General features: G+C 45.4%; 1 protein-coding gene across 2 annotated transcripts; it reads right to left on the bottom strand.

Moving 5' to 3' along the window:
• Window positions 1-1,447: 1,447 nt before the first annotated feature.
• On the bottom strand, window positions 1,448-26,422 carry Ampd1 (adenosine monophosphate deaminase 1). 2 transcript variants are annotated; one of them, XM_036190929.1, is made up of 16 exons: window positions 26,257-26,356; window positions 24,912-24,923; window positions 21,273-21,453; window positions 19,312-19,477; window positions 15,039-15,204; window positions 12,351-12,570; window positions 11,007-11,136; window positions 8,377-8,571; window positions 7,980-8,111; window positions 7,277-7,440; window positions 5,179-5,305; window positions 4,887-5,050; window positions 3,957-4,077; window positions 2,222-2,395; window positions 1,846-1,956; window positions 1,448-1,628 (listed from the first exon to the last, which is right to left on the bottom strand). In XM_036190929.1, exons 1-16 carry the CDS (start codon window positions 26,276-26,278, stop codon window positions 1,470-1,472), a joined length of 2,244 nt encoding a protein of 747 aa, XP_036046822.1. In that variant the 5' UTR covers window positions 26,279-26,356; the 3' UTR covers window positions 1,448-1,469. The 2 variants fall into 2 exon arrangements, with proteins under 2 accessions (XP_036046822.1, XP_036046823.1); XM_036190930.1 differs by lacking the exon at window positions 24,912-24,923 and having other exon boundaries at window positions 1,460-1,628; window positions 26,257-26,422.
• Between the last annotated feature and the right edge of the window lie 12 nt (window positions 26,423-26,434).

The raw sequence follows: 26,434 nt of genomic DNA, 5'->3' as shown, positions 1-26,434 counted from the left end.
TGATAGTTTACATTTGATCTATAACCACTTTTTAAAATTACCTGAGTGAAATATTAACTGAACCACTAGATGGCAACACAGTGTGTGTGAACAAATGTAATCTAGGTGACCAGAGCATCTCCTGACCTGAAGTACCTGTCATCTCTATCCTCTCTGTGTCTTTGTGTAGCTAGAGTTTTCCTGCCTGGCCCAGTCAGGACAAATCTCTTACCCGCCAGTCCCACAGTCGCTCAGACCCAACCCAGAAAGCATACAAAAACTTATATTGCTTACAAACTGTGTGGCCGTGGCAGGCTGTTTGTTATCTACCTTTTCTATCTTAAATTAACCCATTTCTGTTAGTCTATACTTTGCCACATGGCTTGTGGCTTACCAGTGTTTTTACATGTTGCTTTTCATGGCGGCGGCTGGCAGTGTCTCCCCAGCCTTCTACTTCCCAGAATTCTCTTCTCTCTTGTCCCGTCTATACTTCCTGCCTGGCCACTGGCCAATCAGAACTTTATTTATACAGAGCAATATAGACTAACAGAAATGGGTTAATTTAAGATAGAAAAGGTAGATAACAAACAGCCTGCCACGGCCACACAGTTTGTAAGCAATATAAGTTTTTATATGCTTTCTTGGTTGGGTCTGAGCGACTGTGGGACTGGTGGGTAAGAGAGATTTGTCCTGACTGGGCCAGACAGAAAAACTCCAACTACATCTTTGTGTCTGTCTCTCTCTCTCTCTCTGTAGACAAGAGCCTTTGTAGCTTTGGCTGTCCTGAAATTCACCATGTAAACCAGGCTTGTTTGAACTCATAGAGATGTGCCTGCCTCTGCCTCCAGAGTGTTGGGACTGAAGGCATGCACCACTGTACCTAGCGGGCATATTTCTAACAAATCCCATAGGTCTCCTGCTTCAGCAAGCATCCCCTGCTAAATCTTCCCTCAGTACTATTCACAAGTGCCAATTTTCTCAACTTTCACATAACTGGTCTGACTTTGCCTAAGAACTCCCCTATTGACATAAGCTTTGTCAAAGAACTTTAAAATGGGGCCAGGTGCCTTACCGAAGCTAAAATATTTAGTGATTTGTATTACTTTGGTGATTAGGAAGCCAGCATAAAATCAGGTTCTTGGCAAATAACCTTCTCTTCTCTCAGCATTGAGTCACTGGCTTGTGTCCTTGGCTACCTCTGATAACTGTCCTGCCTGAAAGTCGTGCAGGCTCTGGACTCACACAGATTTATGTCCCCACCGCTGCCCCTCACGAAGACTATCTTGAGGACATTACCTAGCTAACTTACATTTGCTCATTATCACCAAAACAGAAATGATATCTACTGTACAAAGGTGGGAAAGGAACTGAGTAGATGAAATATCAGTGAAGCGCTCAGTACGGTGCTTGGCTTATTTTAATTAGTACTATAGGATTCAAACTCTCAATGAAAATCCCACTCACAGTGTTATTCAGTTTATTTACTTTATTTATTCTGTTGGTTTAAGACCCTCAGCAATTAAATTGAGTTCATAACACCAAGTTTCATAACGATAGGCCATGCGAATCTGAGCAACATTTGTCCTCCGGATATCATTTCCAACAGGGCCTTCCTCGAGGTAATTGTTGCCCAGAAACTTTGCTTTTTCCTATAAGACAATAGGAGGAGAATGTTCAATGTCTCTTTTCACACCGAGCTAGACAGTGATTGCACCACCACCACCCCCACTGTAATCCTCATGTCACTCATAAACCAAAGGAAAAACAGCGGCCTGTTCATTGAGTGCCTCTGTGTGCATGGTTCCCGAGAAATCAAATGTATATTATTCCTGAGAGACAAGGCCAGAGTCTAGAACTCAAGTCTACCTCGTGAGAAATCCCACACTGCAGAACACTGTTCCTCGCCACTTCACACATGTCGCAGGTGCTCAGCTTGAAGACTTGGGCAGCAATGGCATATTCTTCCATCAGGGGCTCCTGTAGTTATCAGTGTAGGTAAGGAGAGGGGGTGCATTAGTAAAGCAGCAGTGCACATCCTACATAAAGAGAGTAAAGAAGTGCCTCGGTCTGACTCTCGGTTTCCGGGTGGGAGTGATAGCTCAGCAGGCACACCTGTGTTGCACAGGCTCCCAGCTCAGCAGGCACACTTGTGGCACAGGCTCCCAGCTCAGCAGGCACACTCATGTTGCACAGGCTCCCAGCTCAGCAGGCACACTCGTGTGGCACAGGCTCCCATGTGTACCTTGGTGAAATGGAACTGCATGGGGTCATCGGTTGACAGTGAGATCATCAGGCCTTTCTGGAGGAAATCCAAGAAAGGATTTTTTGCGTATTCGAGAAACAGGCTGTTGTTACTTAATGGTGACATGGCGATGGGAATCTGGGCTAAGAAAAACAAGTACTGTAACACAGGACTCTGAAAAGAAAGTAAAAGTAACAATGAGGACAGTGAAAGGGAACAGACACTAGAAACCTTAAAAATCCCATGGGCAACCTTAGGCTTTAGCTTTCAACAAAGCTATCTTAAATCTCCTAGAAAGTGATTATAATCTTTCTTTTCTTTCTTTCTTTTCTCCTCCTCCTCCTCCTCTTCTTCTTTTTGTAAATGTGCATTGGTGTTTTGCCTGCATGTATAGCTGTATGAGGGTGCCAATTCCCTGGAACTGGAGTTACAGACAGTTGTGAGCTGCCATGTGGGTGCCGGGAATTGAACCCAGGTCCTCTGGAAAAGCAGCCACTGCTCTTAACCAGGCTGATTGTAGTTTTTCAATGTAAGTACTTAAAATTAAATGTTCTGGTATTGCTTTCAGAAGCACTGGGCAAAGTCAGTTCTTTTAACCAGAGTATTAAGTTATCAAAGTTAGATGGTATGATCTGGGCAATTATAGCTCAAGAAAGTCTCTCCGAAACCAGCTTTTTTTTTTTTTTTTTTTTTTTTTGTTGTTACATGAAAGTTATGACTATCACAAGAGACATTTTAACGCAAGCTACCACAAGAAACCTGGCAAGAAGGAGCTACAGGGAAGCCAAATGCTCTGACTTTACCTGTCAGAGTTCTAAGATGGAAGTCAGGAGGTGTGTGTTCATTCATCTCCAAGGGCAACTAGCAAGGTAACCTTGAGAAAAACCCTTTGCAACCCTCATAGAATGAGCTCCCTAAGGAACCCCCAAAATGTTTGGTGCTCAATAGCCTCGTTTCATAGTAAGGGTGCTGAAGACTCAGAGTAGCAAAGTCGACATTGTTCATGTTCCAGCCTTGCAAAGCTGGGTAAGAACCCAGAGAAAGAGCAGCAGTGGCTGCTGGGAAGCAGCGGTTCCCATAGTCCCTGGTCATGAAACTGTCCTGCTCCCTGTGTGTCGCGGGTTCTCCAAGGAGTTCCGGGTCGTTCCCAGTAGTCTAGCACAGTCCCAACCCAAGTTCCCCCTCCTCCTGGGGCCTGAGTCTGCCCACCCCTCCTCTCTCCTGATACCTTGGGCTTTTCAACCCTAAGGAGGAAGTGCAGAGCATTCAGGCTATTAGATGCCAGCTGGTAGCTAGAGAAGATGGGTGGAATGCTTCCTCCTTACCCTTGATTCCCTGATGGGCTTAAAGTACAGCTCAGACTGGAAATGGACCCTAATGATTTATCTGATACAGGCTCTAATATGGAATTGAATTGTTATTACTATTAAGAAAATACTCTGGCCAGGCATGGTGTCGCACGCCTTTAATCCCAGAGGTAGGCCGGTCTCTGTGAGTTCGAGGCCAGCCTGTGTACAGAGTGAATTCCAGTATAGCCAGGACTGTTACACAGAGAAACCCTGTCTCAAAAAAAGAAAAGACTCTAAGCCAGATATGCTGGCACTGACCTGTAATCCCAAATCCCAGCAGTCAGAAGTCAAAATCATCTTTAGCTACATAGCAAATTCAAGTCCAGCCTGGGCTACATGACACCCTGTCTCAAAATTAAATTAAATTAAAAAAGCATCGAACTCACCTTCTTTAAATTCAGGCCGTGAGAAATATTGTCTGCTATCATAAAGGCTGTCATGAGGTGGGTGAGAGCTCCTGCCTCCCCACAGTGAGGGCGGAACAGAAACGTATTCATGCCTCGTTCCCTGTGAAAAAGAAAGTGCTGTGGGAACCCAGGTTCTGGGTAGAGAGATTTACAAGAGCATCCATTGGCAGAGTTAATACTTCGGAAGGGAACTGCCACCAGACAGATCCAGCAAAACATCACGGCAAACCTCATTGTAATTCTTACTAAATACAAGCTTTTTTTTTTTTAAATTTTTTTTTAATTTTTTTTTTATTATGTATACAGAAGAGGGCGCCAGATCTCATTACAGATGGTTGTGAGCCACCATGTGGTTGCTGGGAATTGAACTCAGGACCTCTGGAAGAGCAGTTGGGGTGCTCTTAACCTCTGAGCCATCTCTCCAGACCTGCTTTTTTTTTTTTTTTTTTTTAAAGAAAATGAGGCAGCAGAGGATATGTTGGGAACTGAGGCAATGGAGAATGGAGTACTGGAGTACCCCATGCAGGGACATCTTTGGTTTCAGAGCTTGCCTCCCTGGATACCAGCACACACCTGGTCCATAGACATACATGCAGGCAAAACACTCATACACATAAAATAAAAATAATTAAATCTTTAAAAGGAATTAAATTAAAAAAAAAAAAAAGCAAGAGGCAGTGATGTGCATCTGAGATCCCAGGACTCCTGAGGTGAGGAGGAAAGCTGAGACAAGACCTGCCAGGGACAAGAGAGGCCCTGCCTCAGTAACTTGGAGAGAGGGAACCAACACCCAAAGTTGTCCTCTGGCTTCCCCGGTTGCTCTCTGGCGCCAACACACACACTGATTCATACACTCACAGGCAGATGTATCAAAAGACAGTCCTCCAGCCCGGTCTCTCCTGTACTTACTTCCTCAGACTGTTGAGCACTGTGATGTTTGCATACATGTAATATGCATAGTAAGTATAAGACGGGTTGTTTTCCATCGTCCACTCCTCAGGCTTGGGACTCTTGGAGGAAAACATGTGACCACTATGTTTGGATTCATCATCCACACTGTCAAAGCCAGTGATCTGTCAGAAGAGGGAGCCATGCCATGGCCCGAAGGGGAGGTCAGTATAAAGATCAGAGAGACAGTGGTGGCCAGCAAGGACAGCTGGCCCATGAGAAGGAGCAGAGGAGCCCAAAGGGTCATACTTACATGCTTGAGAAAGACACTGAGGACTGGATGAGCTTGGGGGTTGACGGTGGCCTCAAACACGGGAAGGAAAATATTCTCCAGCATCTTTCCAAAGTGTGGCAGGAAATTCTTGGATCGGAACACATCGCTAAAGGCAAGAGGGAAGGGAACTTTAGGAGGAGAGGAAGTGTAGTAGGACCCACTGTGTGGGAGCCAGAGATGTCATGTGTCAGAAAAGGACCTAGTGTGTTCATCCTGCACCCATGCCCAGATATTCTCCTTGCGTACACATGAAGAGGAGTTTGGGTTGGGCTGGGCATTGGACCATGTACCCTAGCTCTTCTACAAACTCCCTGTGGCAAGAAAACTCAACCTTTACAACTGAGTCCAGCTATGAGGAATATGGTAATTGTGCCATAGGGAGCTTATCCATCAAATCTATGTGTGGTCACAAGACAGTAAACAGGAAGCTGCTATCAAGAGTTCCTCTCCGGGCATGGGGATGTGGCCCAGTTGATAGAGTGCTTGCCTAATGTGCACCAAGCCTTGGGTTCAATCCCCTGAACCCCACAAACCAGACAAAAAGGGTGTCTCATGCCTGGAATTTGATAATTCTGGGAGAGTCTCTCTCTCTCTCTCTCTCTCTCTCTCTCTCTCTCTCTCTCTCTCTTTTTCTGTCTCTCTCTCTCTGTCTCTGTCTCTGTCTCTGTCTCTCTCTCTCACACACACACACACACTTCATCTGTGGTAACAATAAATTATACCACTTTATATTTGCCAGGAACTTTTTTTTCTTGTTTTTTGTTTGTTTGTTTGTTTGTTTTTTAAGATGGGGATTCTCTGTGTAGCCCTGGCCATCTTGGAACTCACTCTGTAGACCAGGCTGGCCTCGAACTCAGAGATTTCTGCCTCTGCTGTGATTAAAGGCTTGTGCCACCACCTCCTAGAAACTTTTCTAAATAGCCCAAAATATTAGCTACATTAATCCTCATAATAGCTCAATACATTAGGTCCCATTTGAGGTATTTTGAGATATCGGAACTCATGATCCGAGCTTCAGGGCTGTGGGGCAAACACTTTGCCAGCTGAGCCATCTCTCCAGTCCCAAAGAACGAAACCTTGCATTGCCATAGGGCACATAAGCAGCTTGCCAGAGACCATGTAAGCATGTAAGTTAGATAAAAGATCAATGATACTGCACACAGGAGAGAAGCCACCCCTGCAGGCAGGGAGTGACTGTACATACCATGGGAGGGAGTACACTTCCTCAGCAGCCCTACTGACAAATACTGATGACAAAGAACTTAGGCTCTTGTGGGTGAATCAGCCAGTAGTGGTAAAGTTTCGGATACCAGACACCTATAATTGGATTCTGACATGGTGGCACAATTCTGTAATCCCAGCATTCAGGAGACAGAAACAGGTGGATTATGAGTTCAAGTCTAGCCTGGGCTATATAGTGAGGCCCTGTCTGAAAACTTAAAAGGCCAGGTATTGTGGTATAGGCCTTTCCTCCCAGCACAAAGGAGGCAGAGGCAGTAGATACAAGTTGGAAGCCAGCCTGGTCTACATAGCAAGTTCTAGGCCAACCAGGATATATAGGGAGATTCTGTATCAAAAATTAAAATAAAGTTATATGCCAGTACAGGCGAACGTGACAAAGAATGAACAGAAGGACTCAGAGAAGACCAATGTGTGATGTACATGGTTCTTATTCTAACAGACAAGACTGATGTTATGTACATGGTTTTTATTCTAGTTTAGTTCTTCCTTAGAGTAAGAACTAAGTATTTGCCCCTGGTGGAAATACATACTAGATCTTTACTTTTAATTTGAAAATCAAACTAAATTGGGTTTGGTGGTGCATACCTATAATTCCTGCACTTACATGGCAGAGGCAGGAGGATTTCAAGTTTGAGGTCAGCCTGGGCTACATAACCAAGAGCTATGGTCGGGGGAGAGGGGAGAGAGGAGAGAGAGAGATTTGGGAGCTAGTTCCCAGTATAGCCCCTTCAGGAAAGCTGATATTTATTTAAATGATCTATAGCTTTCTGGTTCCGGTTCAGAGGAGAACAGGCTTGAGAGCCCGCCCCCACCATGGGCAGGGGCAAATACATACTAGATCCTGGGGACTTGGATCATCCATGTCATGTTGGGGCAATAGATGCGGTTGCAGACAAACCAAGAGGAGAGTTTGCTCCACTCATCAGGACTGCGACCATAGATGGACAAGCGGGGCTCGGCATGCTGGTACTTGGCCTCCACCAGGTCTGCACCCACCTCCTGTAAAGCCAAGGGAAGGATCTGAGGCCTGGAATTCCCACAAGTCCTCCCAGAGGTCTAGACCAGTGGGATGTAGGGAGAGGAAATGTATCCTCAAAAGAGCTGTGGAAATGTGAAGGTGGGTGAGACAAGAAGTATCAAAGACGGAAGGGAGCAGAGGAGACTCTAGTGAGGACAAAGACTCAGAAGAGGTGACAGAGACCGGGGAAGGGTCAGGCTAAGGATGATGAGGTAGCCATGGGGCCTGCAAGACAAGTACAGCTGTGTATACCCCCACCCCCAGGACACAAACCCTGGCCGCACATGCTACCCTTGCTTCTTAAAACACAGCATCACAAGGGATGCTCCTAGCTCTGCCAAAACCGCAAAGGCCAGGTTCTTACCCCCTAAATCACACTTTAACTTCTCTCCCCTAGAAACAGAGGCATTTTCCCAGAGATACTTCCTCTCTCTCTCCCTCCCTCCCTTTCTGCCTCTTCCTTCTTTCCTGCCTTCCCTTCTCCCCTATTCATGAGCCATGCTAAGTATTTTTCACTCACCTTGATGATAGTGGCAAAATACTCCCCGTTAATGTAATTGTCTGTCTTTAGGTAGAGGTCTCGAAGCTCGCTCGCGCCCACGGGGTTGTATTTGTCATTGAATTTATCAAAACGCTGGAATGTCTGGCGCCCCTGAATCAGGAAACAAGGGCCTGATTACCAGAGCTTCCTGGACAGAGTCCTGGGAATGACAAGGTGGAGCAGGGGCTGATCTCAGGGGAAGAGGAGGGGCTCTGTTCGGTGAGTGACAGTGGGTAAACCTCGAAACTCATCAGGGGTGCCTTCACTCATCCCAGTAGCCAAGGCAGTTAAGAGGGCTATGCTAAAGGAGGGATGGATGGGGACATTTGGGGTTCTTGTCATTAGAGCAAGTAAAGCTAGCATCTTCCCAACCTACAGCATGAACGTCCAGGGAGTCAACAGTCAGGTCATATGGATGCATATTTAATTGAGCAAAAAGTTCCTTTAGGGTCAGATCCTTTTCTTTAGTGCTGTGGACCACTCTGTCAGCATCAGTCTGGTAAGACTTCTTAATAAAGCGCAGCAGATGCTTCTGGTTCATGCAGGCAGCTGCATGGATGTGAGTATCCACCTATGTACACATTCAGAGAAAGAAAAACCAGCAATATATAGATTTTATACCACTACATATACTAATACATATATATACACATATATATGTGTATAGTTATACATATAGATATAGATATAGCTTTATACCACCGTTAGTGGCCACAGTGCCTGAAGATCCCCCTGAGGAAAGAGAAGGAACAGATAGTGATGTGAACTGATGGCTGATGGACGTGGCCCAGGAGTCAAGACCTGTTTGTGTCCTCTCTGCATCTGTGCAAGAGTGTGAGTGGTTTAGCTGGGTGCAGGGATGATGTTTGCTCCTCCCGAACATCAGCACACCCAATGTGCTTCCTACATTTGAAACAAAATTCTTTTTGCTTTTCTTTTATTTTTTGTTTTGTTTTGTTTTTCGACACAGGGTTTCTCCATGTAGTTTTGGAGCCCGTCCTGGATCTCCCTCTGTAGACCAGGCTGGCCTCAAACTCACAGAGATCCGCCTGGCTCTGCCTCCCAAGTGCTGGGACTAAATGCATGCAGCACTGCCCCCTCGGCTGAAACATAATTCTTGTAGCTCAGTCTCTACTTCATAAATACAATGAGAAGCAATGTAACTATCATAGCTTTTGCACCCAAAGAAATTAAGATTGAAATTATGAGGCTTGTTGGCTACACTGGCACATGCCTATAATCCTGGGGAGGAGGAGGCAGGAGGATCAGGAGTCATCTTCAACTATACATCAAGTTTGAGCCAAACTGAGCTACATGAGACCTGGCTTCAAAACAAAACAAAGTTAGAGCAGGAAGATGACTCAGCAGGTAAAAGCATTTGACACCAACCCTGATGTCCGCAGAGAGCTGACTCCTGAAAACTGTCTTGGGATAATGATGATGAGGTAAAAACATAATTTATAAATATAATATTATCTGTCTGTTTCAGGCAATCTCATGTAGCCCAGGCTGGCCCTGACTTAATATGTAGTTGAAGATGATTACAAACTCCTGCTTTTACCTCCCTAGGGCTGGAATTTCAGGTCTGTAGTCCATGTCATTATTTATTTATTTTTATGTATTTATTTAGAGACAGACTTTTACTGTAAATCAGACTGGCCTTGAACTCACAGAGATCCACTGCCATTGCCTCCCCAGTACTGGGATTAAAGATGGACCACCACACTTAGTTTATCACGCCCAGTTTGCTGTAATCCCAGCATTCAGGAGGCAGAGGCAGGAGGATCACTGTGAGCTGGAAGGCAGCCTGGTATATATAACGAGTTCCAGGCCAACCAGGGCTGCACGTGACCACGTCTCAAAAATCAATAGGTAAGGCTGGAGAGATAGCTCAGCAGTTGAGAGCGCTTATTCCTCTTGCAGAGGACCTGAGTTCAGTTCCCTGCATATTGTAGTGCACAGCTGCCTGTAACTCCATTTCCAGGGGATCCCATACTGTAGACCCTGAGAGTACCTGCCCTCAGTGTATATATCTCTCCCCTCTCCCTTGCCTAAGTACACACTCACATACAACTTTAAATAAAGTTAAGAAATTTAAAGGAAGAATTTTTTAAAAAATAAAATAAAAATCTATTAATAAACTTATTTTTGATAGACTAAGTATTTGCTCAAAATTTGACGGTAGCTAAGCAAGACTTGAGCCTGAAACATGGCTTAGATATTTCCACTTCTACTTCCTTGAAATCATTTGCAAGATCAGAGCATATATGTTCTGGCATTCTGTTGAGCAAACCTATTCCTCAGCTTTACAAATCAAAACACTGGAACTCAAATGCTATTTAATTCTTCACCCCAAGTTCGATAGTCAGGTAGCAGAAGACAGTGAGAAGGATGCTTTCCCAAGCTTGAAGTAACTCTTGAAAGCTTTGGGTTTTATTCTTATTTTGGTTTTTTAAGACAGGGTTTTTCTGTATAGTTTTGGTGCCTGTCCTGGCTGGCCTCCAACTCACAGAGATCCGCTTGGCTCTGCCTCCCGAGTACTGGGACTAAAGTGCGCCACTGCCGCCCGGCTTGTTTTTTGTTTTTTATTCTTTTTTTTTTTTTTTTTGAGATGAGGATTGAACCCAGGGCCTTGCACTTGCTAGGCGAGCGCTCTACCACTGAGCTAAATCCCCAACCCTTGTTTTTTATTCTTGTTGACAACAGTTATGATTTATTTTTGCAGCACTGGCCCCAAACCCAGGACCTTGCACACCTCAGATTGGGCAATTGCTCTGCCACTGAGCTGCTTCTTCTTAATTATAATTTTCCCCTGTCAAGTGACATTTTCTTTTCCTTTTGAGCAAACAACAGGATGGCACTTTAAATCTCCTGGATGTGATCTACCTGCCTTCACTACAGTCCTTGCAAAATGCACAAGCCGCGCGTTCATCAGCGAACAGCTTCTTGCCCTGAAGAAATCAGAAGTCGCGGTTCCCTGAGGAGCTCTGCTCTGGGCGCACTCACCTTCCTGCAGTTGTAGAAGTCCCGATGGGGGTTGTTCTTCAGCTCCTTCAGCTCGTCCATCTCGTTCAGCATCTGATGGACCTGGAACTTGGAGGAGAGGAACTTCAGACGCCGGTGAGCATAAGTCTTGCTGTGAAAAATAAATGCACAGTATTCTTAAATCTTTCCAGACAGATAAGGAAAATAACAGTTTCAAAGCTTCCAGGAGGAAACAGTTGTGGGAAGAAATACTGTTTATTCCTCCACAATTAGTCCAGCTTAAAGTACCCAGCTTTTCAGCAAAACTGGACATAATACTGAGGGAGACCTGGGAAAGTGTTTAAAAATCTAAGGGGACCATCTAGGTCAAAGGCTAGGTCCCTGACTGTGGAGCCAGTAGACCTGGGCACCATCCTGCTTCAGCACTGTGTGACAGAGTTGGTTACTCAAGTCCTCAACTCTCAGATGCTTCAGCTTGTTAAACTGTAATTAAAGTATCTCAGGGTATGGTGGGGGTGGGGACATGCCTCAGTGGTTAAGAAGACCTGAGTTTGGTTCCTAGAACCCAACTCTGGCATCTCACGACTCTACTGTTACTACCAGGACAGGGGATCTGATGCCTCTGGCCACCATGGGGGCTGCACTCACATGCACATACCCCCACACAGACACTTGCATATACATGTAATTAAAAAAATAAGCCGGGTGGTGGTGGCGCACGCCTTTAGTCCCAGCACTCGGGAGGCAGAGCCAGGCGGATCTCTATGAGTTCGAGGCCAGCCTGGTCTACAGAGTGAGTTCCAGGACAGCCAGGGCTACACAGAGAAACCCTGCCTCAAAACAATATTAATTAATAAACAAATTAATATTATTAAGTAATGAAATAAATCTAAAAGAAAAAGAGAGTATATCAGAGTAGGGCTATAGCTCAATTGATAGAGTGCCTGCCTAGCATGTAAGAAATCTTGTGTTCCATCCACAGCACTGCATAAATTGAGTATGATGGTGCAAGCCTGTACCAGCACTTAGGAGGTAAAGGCAGAGGGATAGAAGTTCAAGGTCAGCCAGGACTACATAGCAAGTTTAATGTTAGCCCGGGCTGTTTGAGACACTTCAAATAAATAAACAGATAATGGATAGATAGATGATAGATAGATAGATAGATAGATAGATAATAGATAGATAGATAGAAAGAAAGAAAGAAAGGAAGGAAGAAAGAAAGAAAATAGACAGATGTGTTGCATAAGGCCATCACAAGGAATAAAGGATTTTAATGTAGTATTTGAACATAGTGAGCATGTGATGGCATTCTTACAATCATCAATAACACTGGTTGCTGATGTTCAGATCTCAGTGAACACTTACACAGGCCCTTGTGCAATTAGAGCAAGCAAAAAATTCATGTCATCCAGGAAGTCATCCAGATTTGGGTAAGGGTAGGGCTTAGGCTCATCTCTGCTGGCTGCTGCTTCATCAGGGTAGATGTAAATCACACCACCCTTCATCTTGAGGTGGTAGCCCAGGTTTGCAGGAAGGTCATCTGTGCGGAAGGGGTCTTCTCCCTTCTTCGGAGGAGGGGTAAAGACTTTTTCAATAAAACACAGAGTAATATATCAGCATGTAGGACAAAGGACCATGGAAACACAACCCAAATAAGAAATATTGTGATATCTCATTAGTTTGCCATCTCAGATTCATCAGTTATAATTATACAGCTTTATTAACTTGTCTTTTTTTTTTAAAGACAGGGTCTCACTATATAGCCCTGGCTGTCCTGGATCTCACTCTGTAGATCAGGCTGGCCTCAAACTCACAACGATCCTCTTGCCTCTGCCTCCTGAGTGCTAGGACTAAAGATGTGTGCCACGGAGCCTAGCCTGACTTGTTCTTAAATGAAGCTTATTTACACACTGATTTTTTTCAAAAGTGACTAAGTGGGTAGTATAAATAACTGTTAATATTTTACCTAGAGTAAGAATGGGTTTCAAGTTATTTAGAAGTAGTACTTATGTAATGTAATTAATATACTACTTACAAATACATTTTTAAAATTTATTTTTGAGACAAGGTCTCATTATATTATCTTGGCTGGCCTGGCACTTGCAATGTAGACGAGGCTGGCCTAGAACTCACAGAGATCCACCTGCCTCTGCCTCCTCAGTGCTGGGATTACAGGTGTGTGCAGCCACTTCTTATTTCTACTTACTCATGTGTGTGTTTATTTAGATAGTTAGCTTTGGAGATGGAGTGGGGTCAGATTTATGAGACTGAGTCTCACAGCCCACACTGGTCTCTAACTCGTTCTGTAGCTAAGGATACTCCTGATTTCTCACTTCTACCTTCAAGTGCTGGAACTCCAGGTGGGTGTCATCATAACTGGTGATGGATATTTTTTGGTCAGCACAGGCTTTCTGCTTAGAGCAGCTTATTGGCTTATAAAGTACTGATAAAGTCAGGTTTAAAATAGGATTTACTTTTAAAAAAAAAAAAAACAAAAAAAAAAAAACAAGGTCCTTTATGAGTCTTAACTGTTTTGTTTTGTGCCAGGGTCTTGCTCTGCTGCTCGGGCTGCCCTCAAGCCTTCCTTTGCTTCAGCCTTCTAAATGCTGAGATTTCAGGTATGTATCCATCCCTGGCAAGACGGTCTATTTTGTGTTGTTTATTTGTTTGTTTGTTTTGGTTTTTCAAGACAGGGTTTCTCTGTGTAGTTTTGGTACCTGTCCTGGTTCTCTCTCTGTAGACCAGGCTGGCCTCAAACTCACAGAGATCCACCTGGCTCTGCCTCCCGAGTGCTGGGACTAAAGGCGTACGCCACCACCACCTGGTGGCATTACACTTTCTAACCCTGGCATTTGGGAGGTGAAGGCAAAATGATCAGGAATTTAAGGTCATCTTGGCTATATTAACAAGTTTGAGGCCAGTCTGGGCTACATGAGCCCAAAGCCAAAAAAAAAAAAAGTTATAAATCTAAATGCCTAAAAATAGGAATTGACTAAACTAATTGTGATACAATTATACAACAGAAATACTTAAAATTGTTGGAATCTGATTATTAAATTTTGTAATTATATGAAACAGACCTGCTGAGGAAAGTCAGGACATTAGATTATTTTTTACATTTAATTTATTTATTTTTACATCTATTCATATGTGTGTGTGTGTGTGTGTGTGTGTGTGTGTGTGTGTGTGTGTGTGCCATAGCACATGTGAGGACATCTTGTGAGAGTCAGTTTTCTCTTCCCACCTTGTGGGTCTGGGGATCAAACTCAGGTCGTTAGGCTCAGCAGAAGGTCCCCTGTACCCACCAAACCATTTCCCCAGCCCTGTAGATTCCCTTTATATAGAGGCCAGAGGCAGGTAAGAAATGATGGAATATGGGCTGCACCCTGAAAGCTTAGGCTGACTCTAGACGTGCTGATTTAGCTACACAGCGGTCTTGGAAGGCTTCCAACTAAAGCTGAGGTTGAGATGCCTGTAGTGCCTGAACTTGAGAGAGTAAGACAGGACACTAAGAGTCAAGGATATCCTCAGCTACAGATCACTCCCATCCATAATAAAGACTAACAAGGATGGAGCAGAGATCATCAATGTAGAAACAGGTAAAGTGAGCAAGTAGGAACCTGAATGGCTGCCATGCCCTTTGGATGGAGGCAGGTGATACGGACTGGCTCTGTAGGAGATGGAGAGCAGCGGAAGGTTTTTATCAGGAAAATAACATGCTTGGATCTGTGTTTTAATAACCAACATAGAAATGAGGGCGAAGCAAAAGATGGTGAGACCGAATCATAGCCAAAGAATTAGGACACTTTCACAACGACTGAACCACCGAAACACACTGGCCTAAGCTGGCATTTGAAGCCACTAAAAAAAGAACAGATTGAGACCTTGTAGGGACAGAATCAGTGATTGACATATGGGCCACAGGTCGGGGCCAATGGCAACTATGATACCTTTAAGGCTGGGTCACTGATAATCCAAGAACCTAGGTTAAAATTCGTATTGAGCAGGGAAGCCGAAAGCTGTATTCCTCACATTCATGAGCAAATAGGTCACCTGGATAGAAGCTCTGGTTTGCTACCAAGGCTTCGCCGTCGATGTTCCTCAGGTACTTGGAGGGCGTCTTGGGGAACCTCTGGAATGACTTCTGCATGTATTTCTCCCGTATACACAACGCTCGATAGAGACCTTTACAGACCACCTCAAAGTCCTCAACTGTTACCTAGCAAGAAAGTGTCAGAGGGGAGCATGTGAGAGCCTGGGAAGTGGTCAGGCTGAGCTCTGTCATGTGTGCTATAGCCCTGCTGAGCTCTCCTGACTACCTGGCTGCTTCCTTCTGGACCAGGACCCTGGGACTCTCTCCAGGACCGACTCCTGGAGTTTTTCTATCTCTTTTAGTACTCTACCATACCTTACCGGCGATAGGAATCTTTCCTATGAATTTTGCATTTGTTTCTGAGGTTTTTGGTTCTAAGACTCAAAATCCAAGGCCAAATCTCTATTTTGGTTTTTGCTACATAACGGTGATTATCTAAATAAAAAAAATGTGATTAAAAGAACTTTTTTATCACTGTTTTTGTTTTTGATTTTTAGCTTATCCCATGAAGTAGTGGGTTTCATCATGGCGTCTTCATATGTGTCAATATATTTTATTATCCGTTTCCTTTGCCTGTTGCCCTCTCCCATGCCCCCTCTTCCCACAGCTGTGCCCCTTTCCCACCCAGTTAGTCCCCCTCTGCTTTCCTATTGCATGTCCTCTCCTCTCCACTTCTCTTAAGATCTCTTCCCCCATTTCATGGTCCCTTTCCCAATTTCTGGTTTTGTCACACACAATTTTAAATCTAGGTTCTGCATTTCTGTAAGAAAATATGGTATATTTGTCTTTATGAGTCTGGTTTATTGCACTTAACATAATGATTTCTATTTGCATCTCTTCTGAAAATGTCAAGATTTCACAATTGATAGTGTGTTGGGGGGTAATAGGTACATATGTTACATACAGGTATATGTGTCCAAGGAGGACACAGGGTATCCATCACTCTCTGCCTTATCCCTGGAGAGAGGTTCTTTCACTGAACCTGGAGCTAGTCTGGCAGCCAGTGGGACCCAGAGACCCTCCTGTCTCTGCTACCCCCAGCATTGGGGTTACAGGCAAGTGTGGCCATGTCCAGCTTTTATAAGGGTGCTGGGTATTTGAGCTCAGTTCCTTCCTCTTTCGCTTTAAGTGGTCTTACTGAGCCTGCCCCAAAGCCCTGTGATTTTGTTTTTTAAGAAGAACCCATTCTAACACTGTATATGCATTCTTCCCTTCACATGACATTTGCACATTGAAAGTGCAAACCTCTGAAATTGGGTGTGATGGCACAAGTCTCTAGTCCCAGCACTTAGGAGGCTGGGGCTGGAGGAGCACTGTAATTTCAAGGCCAGCCTGATCTGCACAGACATGCCAAGACAGCCAGCACTATACGTCAAGGTCTTGTCTCAAAACAAAACAAAACAATAAAATAAAATGTAAATGGAGTCCAGTATCTAGGACTGTCAAAATACATTGACAAGGGGTCAGCAGTTGTTGAGTCAAGTCAGGGACTCACTTTATAGCTAAGGCTTGACTTCCCAACTTTTTATCTTCTTGCCTTAGAGACAAGGTCTCATGTAGCCAGGCAGGCCTCCAACTTACTATGTAGCCAAGGATAGCCCCAAATTCCTTATCCCCCTACCTCTACCACCCAAGTGCTGTGGGTATAGGTCTGAGACAACATGCCTATCTTTTTTTGTGGGGGAGGTGTTCAAGAGAGGGTTTCTCTGTAGCTTTGGAGCCTGTCCTGGAAATCACTCTGTGGACCAGGCTGGCCTGAACTCAGAAAAATCCTCCTGTCTCTGCCTTCTGCATGCTGGGGTTAAAGATGTGAGCCACCACTGCTGGCCAACATGCCTATCTTAAAAAAAAAAAAAAAAAGTGTTTTGAGACTGTCTCACTTTGTAGCCCTGGCTGGCCTTTAACTCACTATGTAGCCCAGGATGGCCTCAAATTCCTGTCTCATCTTTCCGAGTCCTAGAATTACAGGCATGTGTTCCCATACCAAGCTTCTTTTAGATAGCCTTAGAGAAATTTATCTCTGTCTAAAAAGAGAGAGAGCTTCTAGAATAAAACTTGGTTTGAGCAGCTGGGGATTCCCTGCCTCACCTCCTGTATTATCAGACCCCAAAGACTTTGTCTCTGAAACACATCACAAGCCTGATCCCAAAGGCTGGAGATACAGATGGCAGATCCTGAGCAGTCCGTCTGTTTGAGAGCTCATTTGGAATCCTGTGGGGGAGTGCAGCTGCTGTACACCCTTGTCTGTAGAGGGATGCTCCTCTGTGGCAGATCCTCTTACACTGAGTGTGTAACTTAGGGAATGACGCACACATATGGAGCTGGTAAGGAAGGAGACCCCAGCCAGCCAGCCAGCCAGATTGGCAAACGAACCCTGGCAATCAGCAGGATGGCAGAAGTCACAGCCAGACAGCTTACGTCCTGTTAGTCTGCTTTGAAAGATAGACGCTAGCTTTAGCCCAAAGAGCCTGGGGTAGGTGCTAAATCTCGGGGTCAGCTTCCAATGACACTGATTCTGCTGCCATGTGGAGCCCTGGTAGACCAGTGGCCGATCAGCTCCTCACAGGCCAAGAAGCTCATGCACCACCACCACCACCACCCACTCCCACCACCACCCTCCCCACTCACCCACCCCACCCCCACCCCACCCCCACCCCACCGTGTCCCCAGCCCTTAGCATTTTAGCATTCAAGGCCTTAGCAATTGGCCTCAATAAGGGCCAATTAAATTGAGTCAATTGTTCATCAGGTTCTAAAGGCCCTGGACTTTAGCCCTGAGACAACCCTCTCCATCTCTGTTTATATTTCAAGGATGCCCCTGTTAGCTACAGAGCACAGCCCTGTGGAACAGTGCTCAGCAGCTTAGCCGTATTCAGCTGCAAAGTGAAGCAACCAGACCCTGGACCCATGTTTCCGATGTGGGTCACTTCCCTGACTTCTGTAAATCATCTCCCTTTCTGTTTCTGTTCTCATGTCTACCTTTGCTCCTGATTTTTAAGCCCTTTGAAGCCCATGAAGTCTGTGCTTCTCACGTATGTACCATTTCATTAAACATTTCCCATCAGTTCTTTTTTTTTTTTTTTTTTGAGCTAAGGATCGAACCCAGGGCCTTGTGCTTGCTAGGCAAGTGCTCTACCACTGAGCTAAATCCCCAGCCCCTCACATCCATTCTTTAATGTGTGCCCCTGCCCTGCCGTTCGCCCAGCACCCTGGTTACCATACTGAAGAAAATAAATAAGAATGACTTGCATCTCAGCGCCCTGAGCCTTGGGAGTGTCTTAGGCCTTGCCCTGCCCAGGTCCGTTACATGAGAAAGGGGCTCAGTATTGATTCTATATTTGGAGCAGACTGAGGGCTCGATAGCAGTTTCACCAATATGATGCTGATACTGCAAGTCTGCGTGGCAGAGATTTATTAATTGACAAGCAGGACAAATTGTTAGTAACATGAGTTCAGTCTCTCCGTGACATACTGGAATCCATTCCGAGCAACATCTGCGGTGTAAGCAACTGTAATGAACCCAGAGACTTTATCTGGCCTAAAGACAACGGTCTCATTGGAATTTTCCTTTTTAAAATGTTTATTATGTGTGAATGTTTTGCGTGCATACATGTGTGTGCACCACAGTTGTGTGCACAGAGGTCAAAAGAAGGTGTCAGATCCCCTGGAACTGGAGCTCCAGACAGTATGAGCCGCCACGTGGGTGCTGGGAAGTGAACTTAGGTCCTCTGCCGCAGCAACAAGTGCTCCCCATTGCAAGCCATTTCTCCAGCACCCCGCCCGCCCGTTAGATTTCCCTTTGTTTGTTTGTTTTGTGCATGTGCCATGGTGCTCGTGGAAGTCAGAGACAATTACAGGGGCTGGTTCTCTCTTTCCACCATATGGGGCCTGGGGACTGAACTCTGGGTTTCAGCCTTGGTATCAAGCACCTTCGCCTTCTCAGCTATCTTGCAATGCCCCCTCATCCCCTTGCCTCTGTTCTTCTTTATGATGCTGTCCACAAGAACAAACTGCTGTTTGTCACTGCTCTCTTTGGTCCTTTTGCCCAGTCTGTCCCCTGTGGCCTGGGCCACCCACAGTGCTGTGTGGGATGAGTGAGCAGCACAGAAGCATGACGTTCAGCATTGGTTCTGCCATGGGGATGAAGCATGGCAAAGGAGGTAGGCTCCCTCTGCCTGCACAGGAAGGAGGGTGGCACGGAGCTACAAGTGTCGGGCGTGGCAAGCACACTCACCCCAGAGGCGTAGTCACCAGTGATCTGCACCCTCTGGAAGTCAGGCACACTCTCGTAGGTCGGGGATGAAGAAATAAATTCTTCGATGTGGGACAGTTTGGTAGAAGATGTTTCACTTTGTGGAATGGACAAATTAACAGTCTTCCGTCCTTGGAAGCGCCTTTTCCTTGAAATTAACAAACAAAAGGCATTCGTTTGCTCTCCCTCAGAAGTGTCATTGTAATAGATGGGTTTTCACCATGCCAGTTTATTTTGAGGCAAAAAAAAGTAAGAACTAAAATATGAATTGGGTGTCAGAAACAAGGTATCACCATAATGGGAGAAGAAAGTACTGAACAAATATGACAGCTTCTTTTAGAGCAGGATACCTGAGGGAATATACTAGAAGACCTTCACCATGACACCCTTCTTTCCCAACGGCCTAGCAGGAATAGAATAGGCAATCCAGCTATTACAGTGAACACAGGTAATGGCAGCTGTGTCCTGTGTCATTTTATTCATGTTCCTTAAATTCTGAGCTTCCATTCCCCCAGTAGTACAGAGCCACAGCTTAGTACCACAGCTTAGAACCACAGCTTAGTGCCACAGTTTAGAACCACAGCTTAGAGTCATAGCTTAGAACCATAGATTAGAGCCACAGCTTAGAACCACGGCTTAGTATAATTCTGGTATGGCTCCACCTGAAATCCCTCCCACATGTGCTGGCAGCTTGCTCACCAGTCTGTGGCACTACTAGGGTGGAGACACACTGCTTTGAAGTGGTCTGGTGGAAAGGAGTGAGAGCAGCCAGCAGGTGCATGCTCTTGAGGGGGACATGAGACCCCAAGTCTCTCTCCTCCCTTCTCCTACCATAAAGCAACACATCAGCTTTGTTCTATCATGAATTCCCTTCCACAATGTCCCCCTCATCACAGGCCAAAGCAACAGGGTCCACTGATCACAGACTGAAAACTCTGAAACTCAGACCCAAATAAGCCTTTTCCCCTTAAGTTCATCTGTCTTGGGTATTTTGTCACACAGCTAGCTACCTTATTGGATTTCTGTGAGATTTAATGTATATAGAATGGCTTGCACAGTATTAGAAACTTTATTAATATTGTTTTCTTTCTTTTTTTCTTTTCTTTTTCTTCATTTTGAGGGTGTGTGTGTGGGTGGGGAGTGGAGCGCTTGAGACAGGGTTTCTTAGTGTAACCCTGGCTGTCCTGGAACTCCCTCTATAGACCAGGCTGACCTTAAACTCAGAGATCTGCCTGCGTCTGCCTCCCTAGTGCTAGGATTAAAGGCGTGCATCACCATGCCTGGTTGATACTGTTTTCTTATATGGACATTTTTGTTGTTGTTGTTTTTGAGTTTCTACTTTGAAGAGACACAAGCCCAGAGAAAGACAGCAGGCTGAGGCTGGCAGGATCAGGGAGGCCTGAAAGGTTTGCAGACTGTGTGGTAACAAGCTCTAGGGAGTTCTAGAAATAAAGGGGAATAATTAATTCTTTTCATGAAAGATCTCTGATAACTCCTGGAGGAAGGGGAGCATGGATAACAGGTGTACTATGGGCAGGGAGGAAGTGTCCCTTCAAGGCCAAGGTACCCTCAGACTGGCCGGAGAGGGATTCACAACGGAGAATACTGCTGTCGACTAGGGGCTTGTGTGAAGATGAAGGCATTGGAGTTGCAGTTTGCCCGCAGGCTGTGTCTATGTTGACAGTGTTTGCTGCAGCTGTCAGCCCACTTTGGAGGCTCTGTCCCCCTGGGGCAGACAGAAAGGCTTTATTTAGCTCGAGGAGATGTAGATGAGGTTAGGGGCCCCACTGCTCTCTTCTTTTTCCATCTTTGGTCAGAGGCAGTGAAAGGAGGAAGTACCGGAAGCCTGGCAGAGTCCTTCCTTTCCATGTGACCTGCAGACAGACCTTCACCAGGACCTGCCTTTTCTCCCAAGGAGCTGCACATTCGCCTTGACCACTTACCTCCTGCCATCCATGGACGTGGACAGACTCTCCATGTGGAATATGTGTGCTTGCATCTCATGAAGGGAGATTGGGCAGATCTCATCCACATCGAAGGGGGAGATCTCATGCCGACCTCCCTCATCTTTGACTTCAGAGGCAAACACTTTTTCGGCAAAGCTACGCATTGCATCATCGATTTCTAGAAGAAGTTTTTCACATATTAGTTGACATTCTCGTCCAAAAGCCATCCAGGAGTCTCTGGGTATCAGGCGCAAGGGTTGGGATAATTTGTGTTGGCTCCGTGGCTTAGCTAACCTTCACCCAGAGCTCAGGTCTGCTCTCACATTGGTGGAGTTCTGTGTATGAAGCACACTCCTGGAGGGCACTAAAGATGCAGCTAGACTCTTACAGGACAAACTCTTAAAGTTAGATTACTTGTTCCTGGCAGAGCCAAGTTTGATATCATAGTCATCCACAACAGAGTCCTTTCCACTGGGTTATCTGGGTCTTCCTGGTGGTTTAAAAGACACAATAGAGGGACGGCTGATCCCTGGAGCTTATCACTGAGAAATCAGATACAGGAAATGAATGTGGCCCCGAGAGCCCCTTCTAAGGAAAGTTTCTCTCACATAACAACCTCCATTTTTAAAAACCTAACAACTGTGATTCGGTGTTATGTGGTGAAAGGAAGCTTCCAGAACGTAGGACCATGTGGTGGGGGTCCATTCCTTGTGGGCATGACCTTTGACAACGAGTGACTTAGAAAACCAACCCACTGTTGCCCCTAAGTTTTCTCATTCTATTCTCTCCTCCATCCCGTGTGTGTGTGTGTGTGTGTGTGTGTGTGTGTGTGTGTGTGTGAGAGAGAGAGAGAGAGAGAGAGAGAGAGAGAGAGAGAGAGAGAGAGCACCTTGGGTGCCATGTGGGTGGGTTCCAGGGACTGGATCCAGTCCAAGTTTTCCCATCCTTAAAAAGAAGAAACAAGGATAACCTCTACTAGCCTGGCAACGGATAATCCCCAAACCTCCAGGACGTGAGACCCGGTTTCATCATATGAGGTATTGACGGTCAACGCGTGTCTGGTTTTTGTTGGGTTCCCCTGTCTTCTCCACATGCTCAGCTCACACCTTATTAGCCACCTCACACCCCACACTTGCAACACTTCTACCAGCCTCTTGGTGCTTCCAGAAGAGAGCCAATGAGGAATGAGGACAGCAAACAGCTAGCCGCTGGAGCAACACTGATACAGAAACTTGCCAGAGAAACGGCAGAGCACACCACACAGAGAACCACCCTCTGTGGCCAGCGTCTCTGCAGGCCTCCAAATGGTGATTATTTCCTGCCTGATTTCATGATCTAATAAGTGGCGAGCTTCTGCCCTGCGCTTATCAACTCCTTCACCCTCCTCTGTTTCAGTTCCCTTGTGTGTTAAGTGGGGGCACTAATGCCTACCTAACCTCACTTGCAAGCCTGTTGTGACATAATGAGTGAGATAATGTGCGTGGAAACCCTTCCAGAAAAACAAAGCATCAGATTAAACCGGATGAGGTAATTTGGCAGCATTGGGCAAGCAGACAGTTGCTTTAGCTTTGGGCCATTAAGGATGATATGACGTTATGACGGTAAGGGATGAAGCATGCATTAGCAATGCTAGCAAGTGACTCCTAACTTCACCAATGCTGCCAGGTAAGCTAGCTTCAAATCCCGGCTGGCGATGGTGGAGTTAACAGGGCAGAGACTACGTCGCCTGAACCTCGAGCATCTGTTTGCCCTGTTAAGCACAAACACCTCCTGAAACCGAGAAGCATGCTTGGATGTTATTAGTGGTTCTTTGGCAAGCACATCGGTCCATAATACAACAAATGGAACACTGAGTAGATAGAAGTGATGGCTGAGCATGCCCCCAGCCCGCCACCAGCTGATCCCTAGAAATAGCATCCTTCCTCCCATCACATCACTGGCACCTCAGAGCTGAGTGGCAGGCAGAAGTTAGAAGACACTTCATGCTTCCTGAAGGGCAAATGGAAACAGGCCAGTCAGTTATGATGATGATAAGGAGGGGACAATGCCGTGGCTTGTCGTGCTGGGTCTGTGGCAGTGCTTCTGAAGACCTCAGGAAGGACAGAAACGAAATCTTCTAGAGCAGCCTTTGTTATCTGGGACTGTTCGTTTCCATGTGTCTCATATACATACATATATATATATATATATATATATACATACATATATATATGCATAATATACATAACACACACACATAATCTTTTACTAAGGGTGTATCTCTCTAAACCACTACAACAGTTGAAAGTAAACGTTATAATCTTAAGTAGCTTACATGATGACCAAAATGATACGGTTGATATTTGGTTCCACAGAATTAAACAGCTGTTTTGACTCCATGCTAGCACAGCTGAAATTTGATCTCTAATTCAGGAGCTTTGCCATTCCAACTACCTCAGGGCATGGTGGCTGTGGGAAGTAAAAATGGAACTAGTACTTTAAAAGTAAGTAGATAAAATGTGAAGACAACCCAAATCAGGAAGGAGAAATGATCTATCTCCTCAGGCTTGTTTAGATAACTGCTGACTCCTTCTGAGCATGTTGTGGGAGATCATGGGACATCTGAGGGTGGTGTCGGGGGGCAGGACATCTTCATCAGGACAAATAGGAGAAAGAACAAACCAGGGCACCGGATCAAGGTGAGAAAGAGTGTCCATGACATCTGGGTAGCCTGGGGCAAGCCACAGTCACTAGGAGCCTCAGGTTCATCATCATAAAAGGGGAACGTTAGTAAGAAGTCAGCCCCAGAACGCTGCTCTGGAGGTCATGCATGACGGATTTAACTCTGCAGATGCTCTCCCTAACATTTGGGATTACTAATCAGGAAGTACACAGCTTCCCGAGCAAAAGGTCTCCATGCTTGTCTCCACACCCGAGCGGCCGACCCAGAAACCCAGGTTTATTTTCCAGCAGTTATCCGTGTGTGGGGAAGGCCAGCTTGCAGGCCTCCCACATCTCATCTTACAGGAACTTGGAGGCAGAACTGCATCAGTCAGCAAAAGAACAGTAGACTCTGAGAGAGGGTGGCACACACAACTAAAGCTAGTTTATCTAAAATCATGTTTTCTCTGGCCAAAAAAATTCACAACCTTTCCTCTCCCCCCCCCCCCCCCCCCGCCCCCACTGGAGTTGAGGATCATATAAGGCAAGGTTTAGCAGACTTCTGCTGACTCATCTGTATGTTTTATTTCGCAGTAGCAAACAAGCGACTTGGGAGGTAGCCTTTATCTGAATGTGTGCTTTTTGTATTTTAAAACAGGGTCTCCCTGTGTAGGCCAGGCTGGCCTTGAACTCTCCATTCTCCTGCCTCAGCCTCCCTAGGGTTGAGATTACAGGTGTTCGGCATCATGTCAGGCTCATGTTTCCTTTAGTGGGAGAAAGGATAGTGGGTGTTTTAGATTTGGTGTTTGTGTTTTGGAAACCTAGGGAACCCATGAAGGCTATTTGCTGGCTGTGGTTGTTATTCATTGCTACTGGCTTTTGCCGGTTCCATCTGTAAACACTGCTGAGAAATAAGCACCTTTGTGAATTAAGAAACACTGTCATTTCTTTTACAGATACTTGCAAGTGGCAGGAAAAACAGTCCAAGATACTCACGTTCTCCTTGACCTGTGTGAAGACAGACAACAAGAGAGAACATGTGAACCACTCTGAGCCCTCGTGGTCGTGAACTCGGGCTTTGGGAAACGGCACAATGGCTCCACGGAAAGAGTGGGGCAAAGCGCTGTTCCCGCCCATCTTCCGGGCTCACCCTGTGCTGCCCAAGGACATCACAGGGAAAAATGAGATCGGTACATACGTTCATCCCCTTCCTACTAACGTGTATTTAAGCACATATTACTCTTTTAAAAAGTGCTTCTTTGTGGGGGCGGGGGGCTGCGGTGCTGGGAGTTGAACCTGGGGCCTTGCACATGCAAATGTCAAGCTCACACTCCACTACTGAGCCACATTCCCCTAAAGGTATTTTTTGTAGGGTGGAAATGGAAAAGAACACAAAACAGAGGAACCTGATGAGGACGGCCTGGTACTCTCCAACAGTGCTGGAACAGGTACACAAAACCAGCTTATTTAGTAAGCCAGCTGGCAGCACCCACTGAACCACCGTTTCTGAGACCCAGTTCCATGGAAATACAGAGAAAGTTTTAGATGCACAAGGTCAAGGGGACATTTATGCATATAAAATATGGTAAAAAAAAATTAAGAAAACTGGAATATCATACAGCTATTTCAAATGGTTTTAGGAAGTGTTTGGAATCAATACGTAATGTCACATTATAACAGTAAGCTAAAGTATACTGCTGCCCAAAGGCTATATAATCACAGGGGCAACGCAAAGACAACTGTGTTCTTAAAAGCATCTTTACTTTTACATTGGACACAGATGCAGAAGCTGAATTCCAAAATGTTGAGTGGGTCCTTGAACCACTGGCAAGACAATATGACCTTTAAAGCTACTGCTTTCTAATTTCTCTGGGGGTTTATTACTTTAACTTTTAGTGTAATTATTCTTTTTATTTCACATGCCTGGCTTTTTATAGTGAAACATACGTACAATTGATTTTTTTTTTTTTTTTAAATCCTCTGAGTGCAAGTGTGGCCTGTTAGGCACTGGAACATTCTGGGTTAAAGTTCCTGCTCATGATCTTCCGTACACTGTAGACAAACAGCCCTTCTCTGGTCTGTAAAACCCTAGCTTTCGCTCAGAGTAGTCAAATAGACAGCTCAGCTTTCTAAGGGATTCAAAGACATAGTTGGAGAAAATAACCCTCTTCCTACAACCAGAAAGAAGGCCAACTTGAAGATGCTTTACCTCCCTCTGCCGTGCACATCTGCAGTTATCATGGACCTAAACAAAGAGTTACCGCAGCCGACACGGCTTCAAGGAACAGTTGCATGTGGAAAATAAATCCCTGCGTTCTCCAAACACTTTCTGCACACCTACCTGTGAGTTTGAACAGAGGCATTGTGGCTGGGATCCTTGACTGTAGGAGAACACAGCAGAGGAAGGTGAGAGGGACCGTTGGGGTGACTGACTGGCACTTTGAAATACTGGGACACTCATTTTATTATTTTGTTTTGCCCCCTGTAACCTGACCCTTCTCTGCTAAAAGGAGAGATGA

This window comes from Onychomys torridus, chromosome 6, assembly GCF_903995425.1.
Source record: "Onychomys torridus chromosome 6, mOncTor1.1, whole genome shotgun sequence".
NCBI lineage: Eukaryota > Metazoa > Chordata > Mammalia > Rodentia > Cricetidae > Onychomys > Onychomys torridus.
The sequence above is the reverse complement of the archived record's forward strand: the minus strand, read 5'-3'. Positions and strand labels throughout refer to the sequence as shown.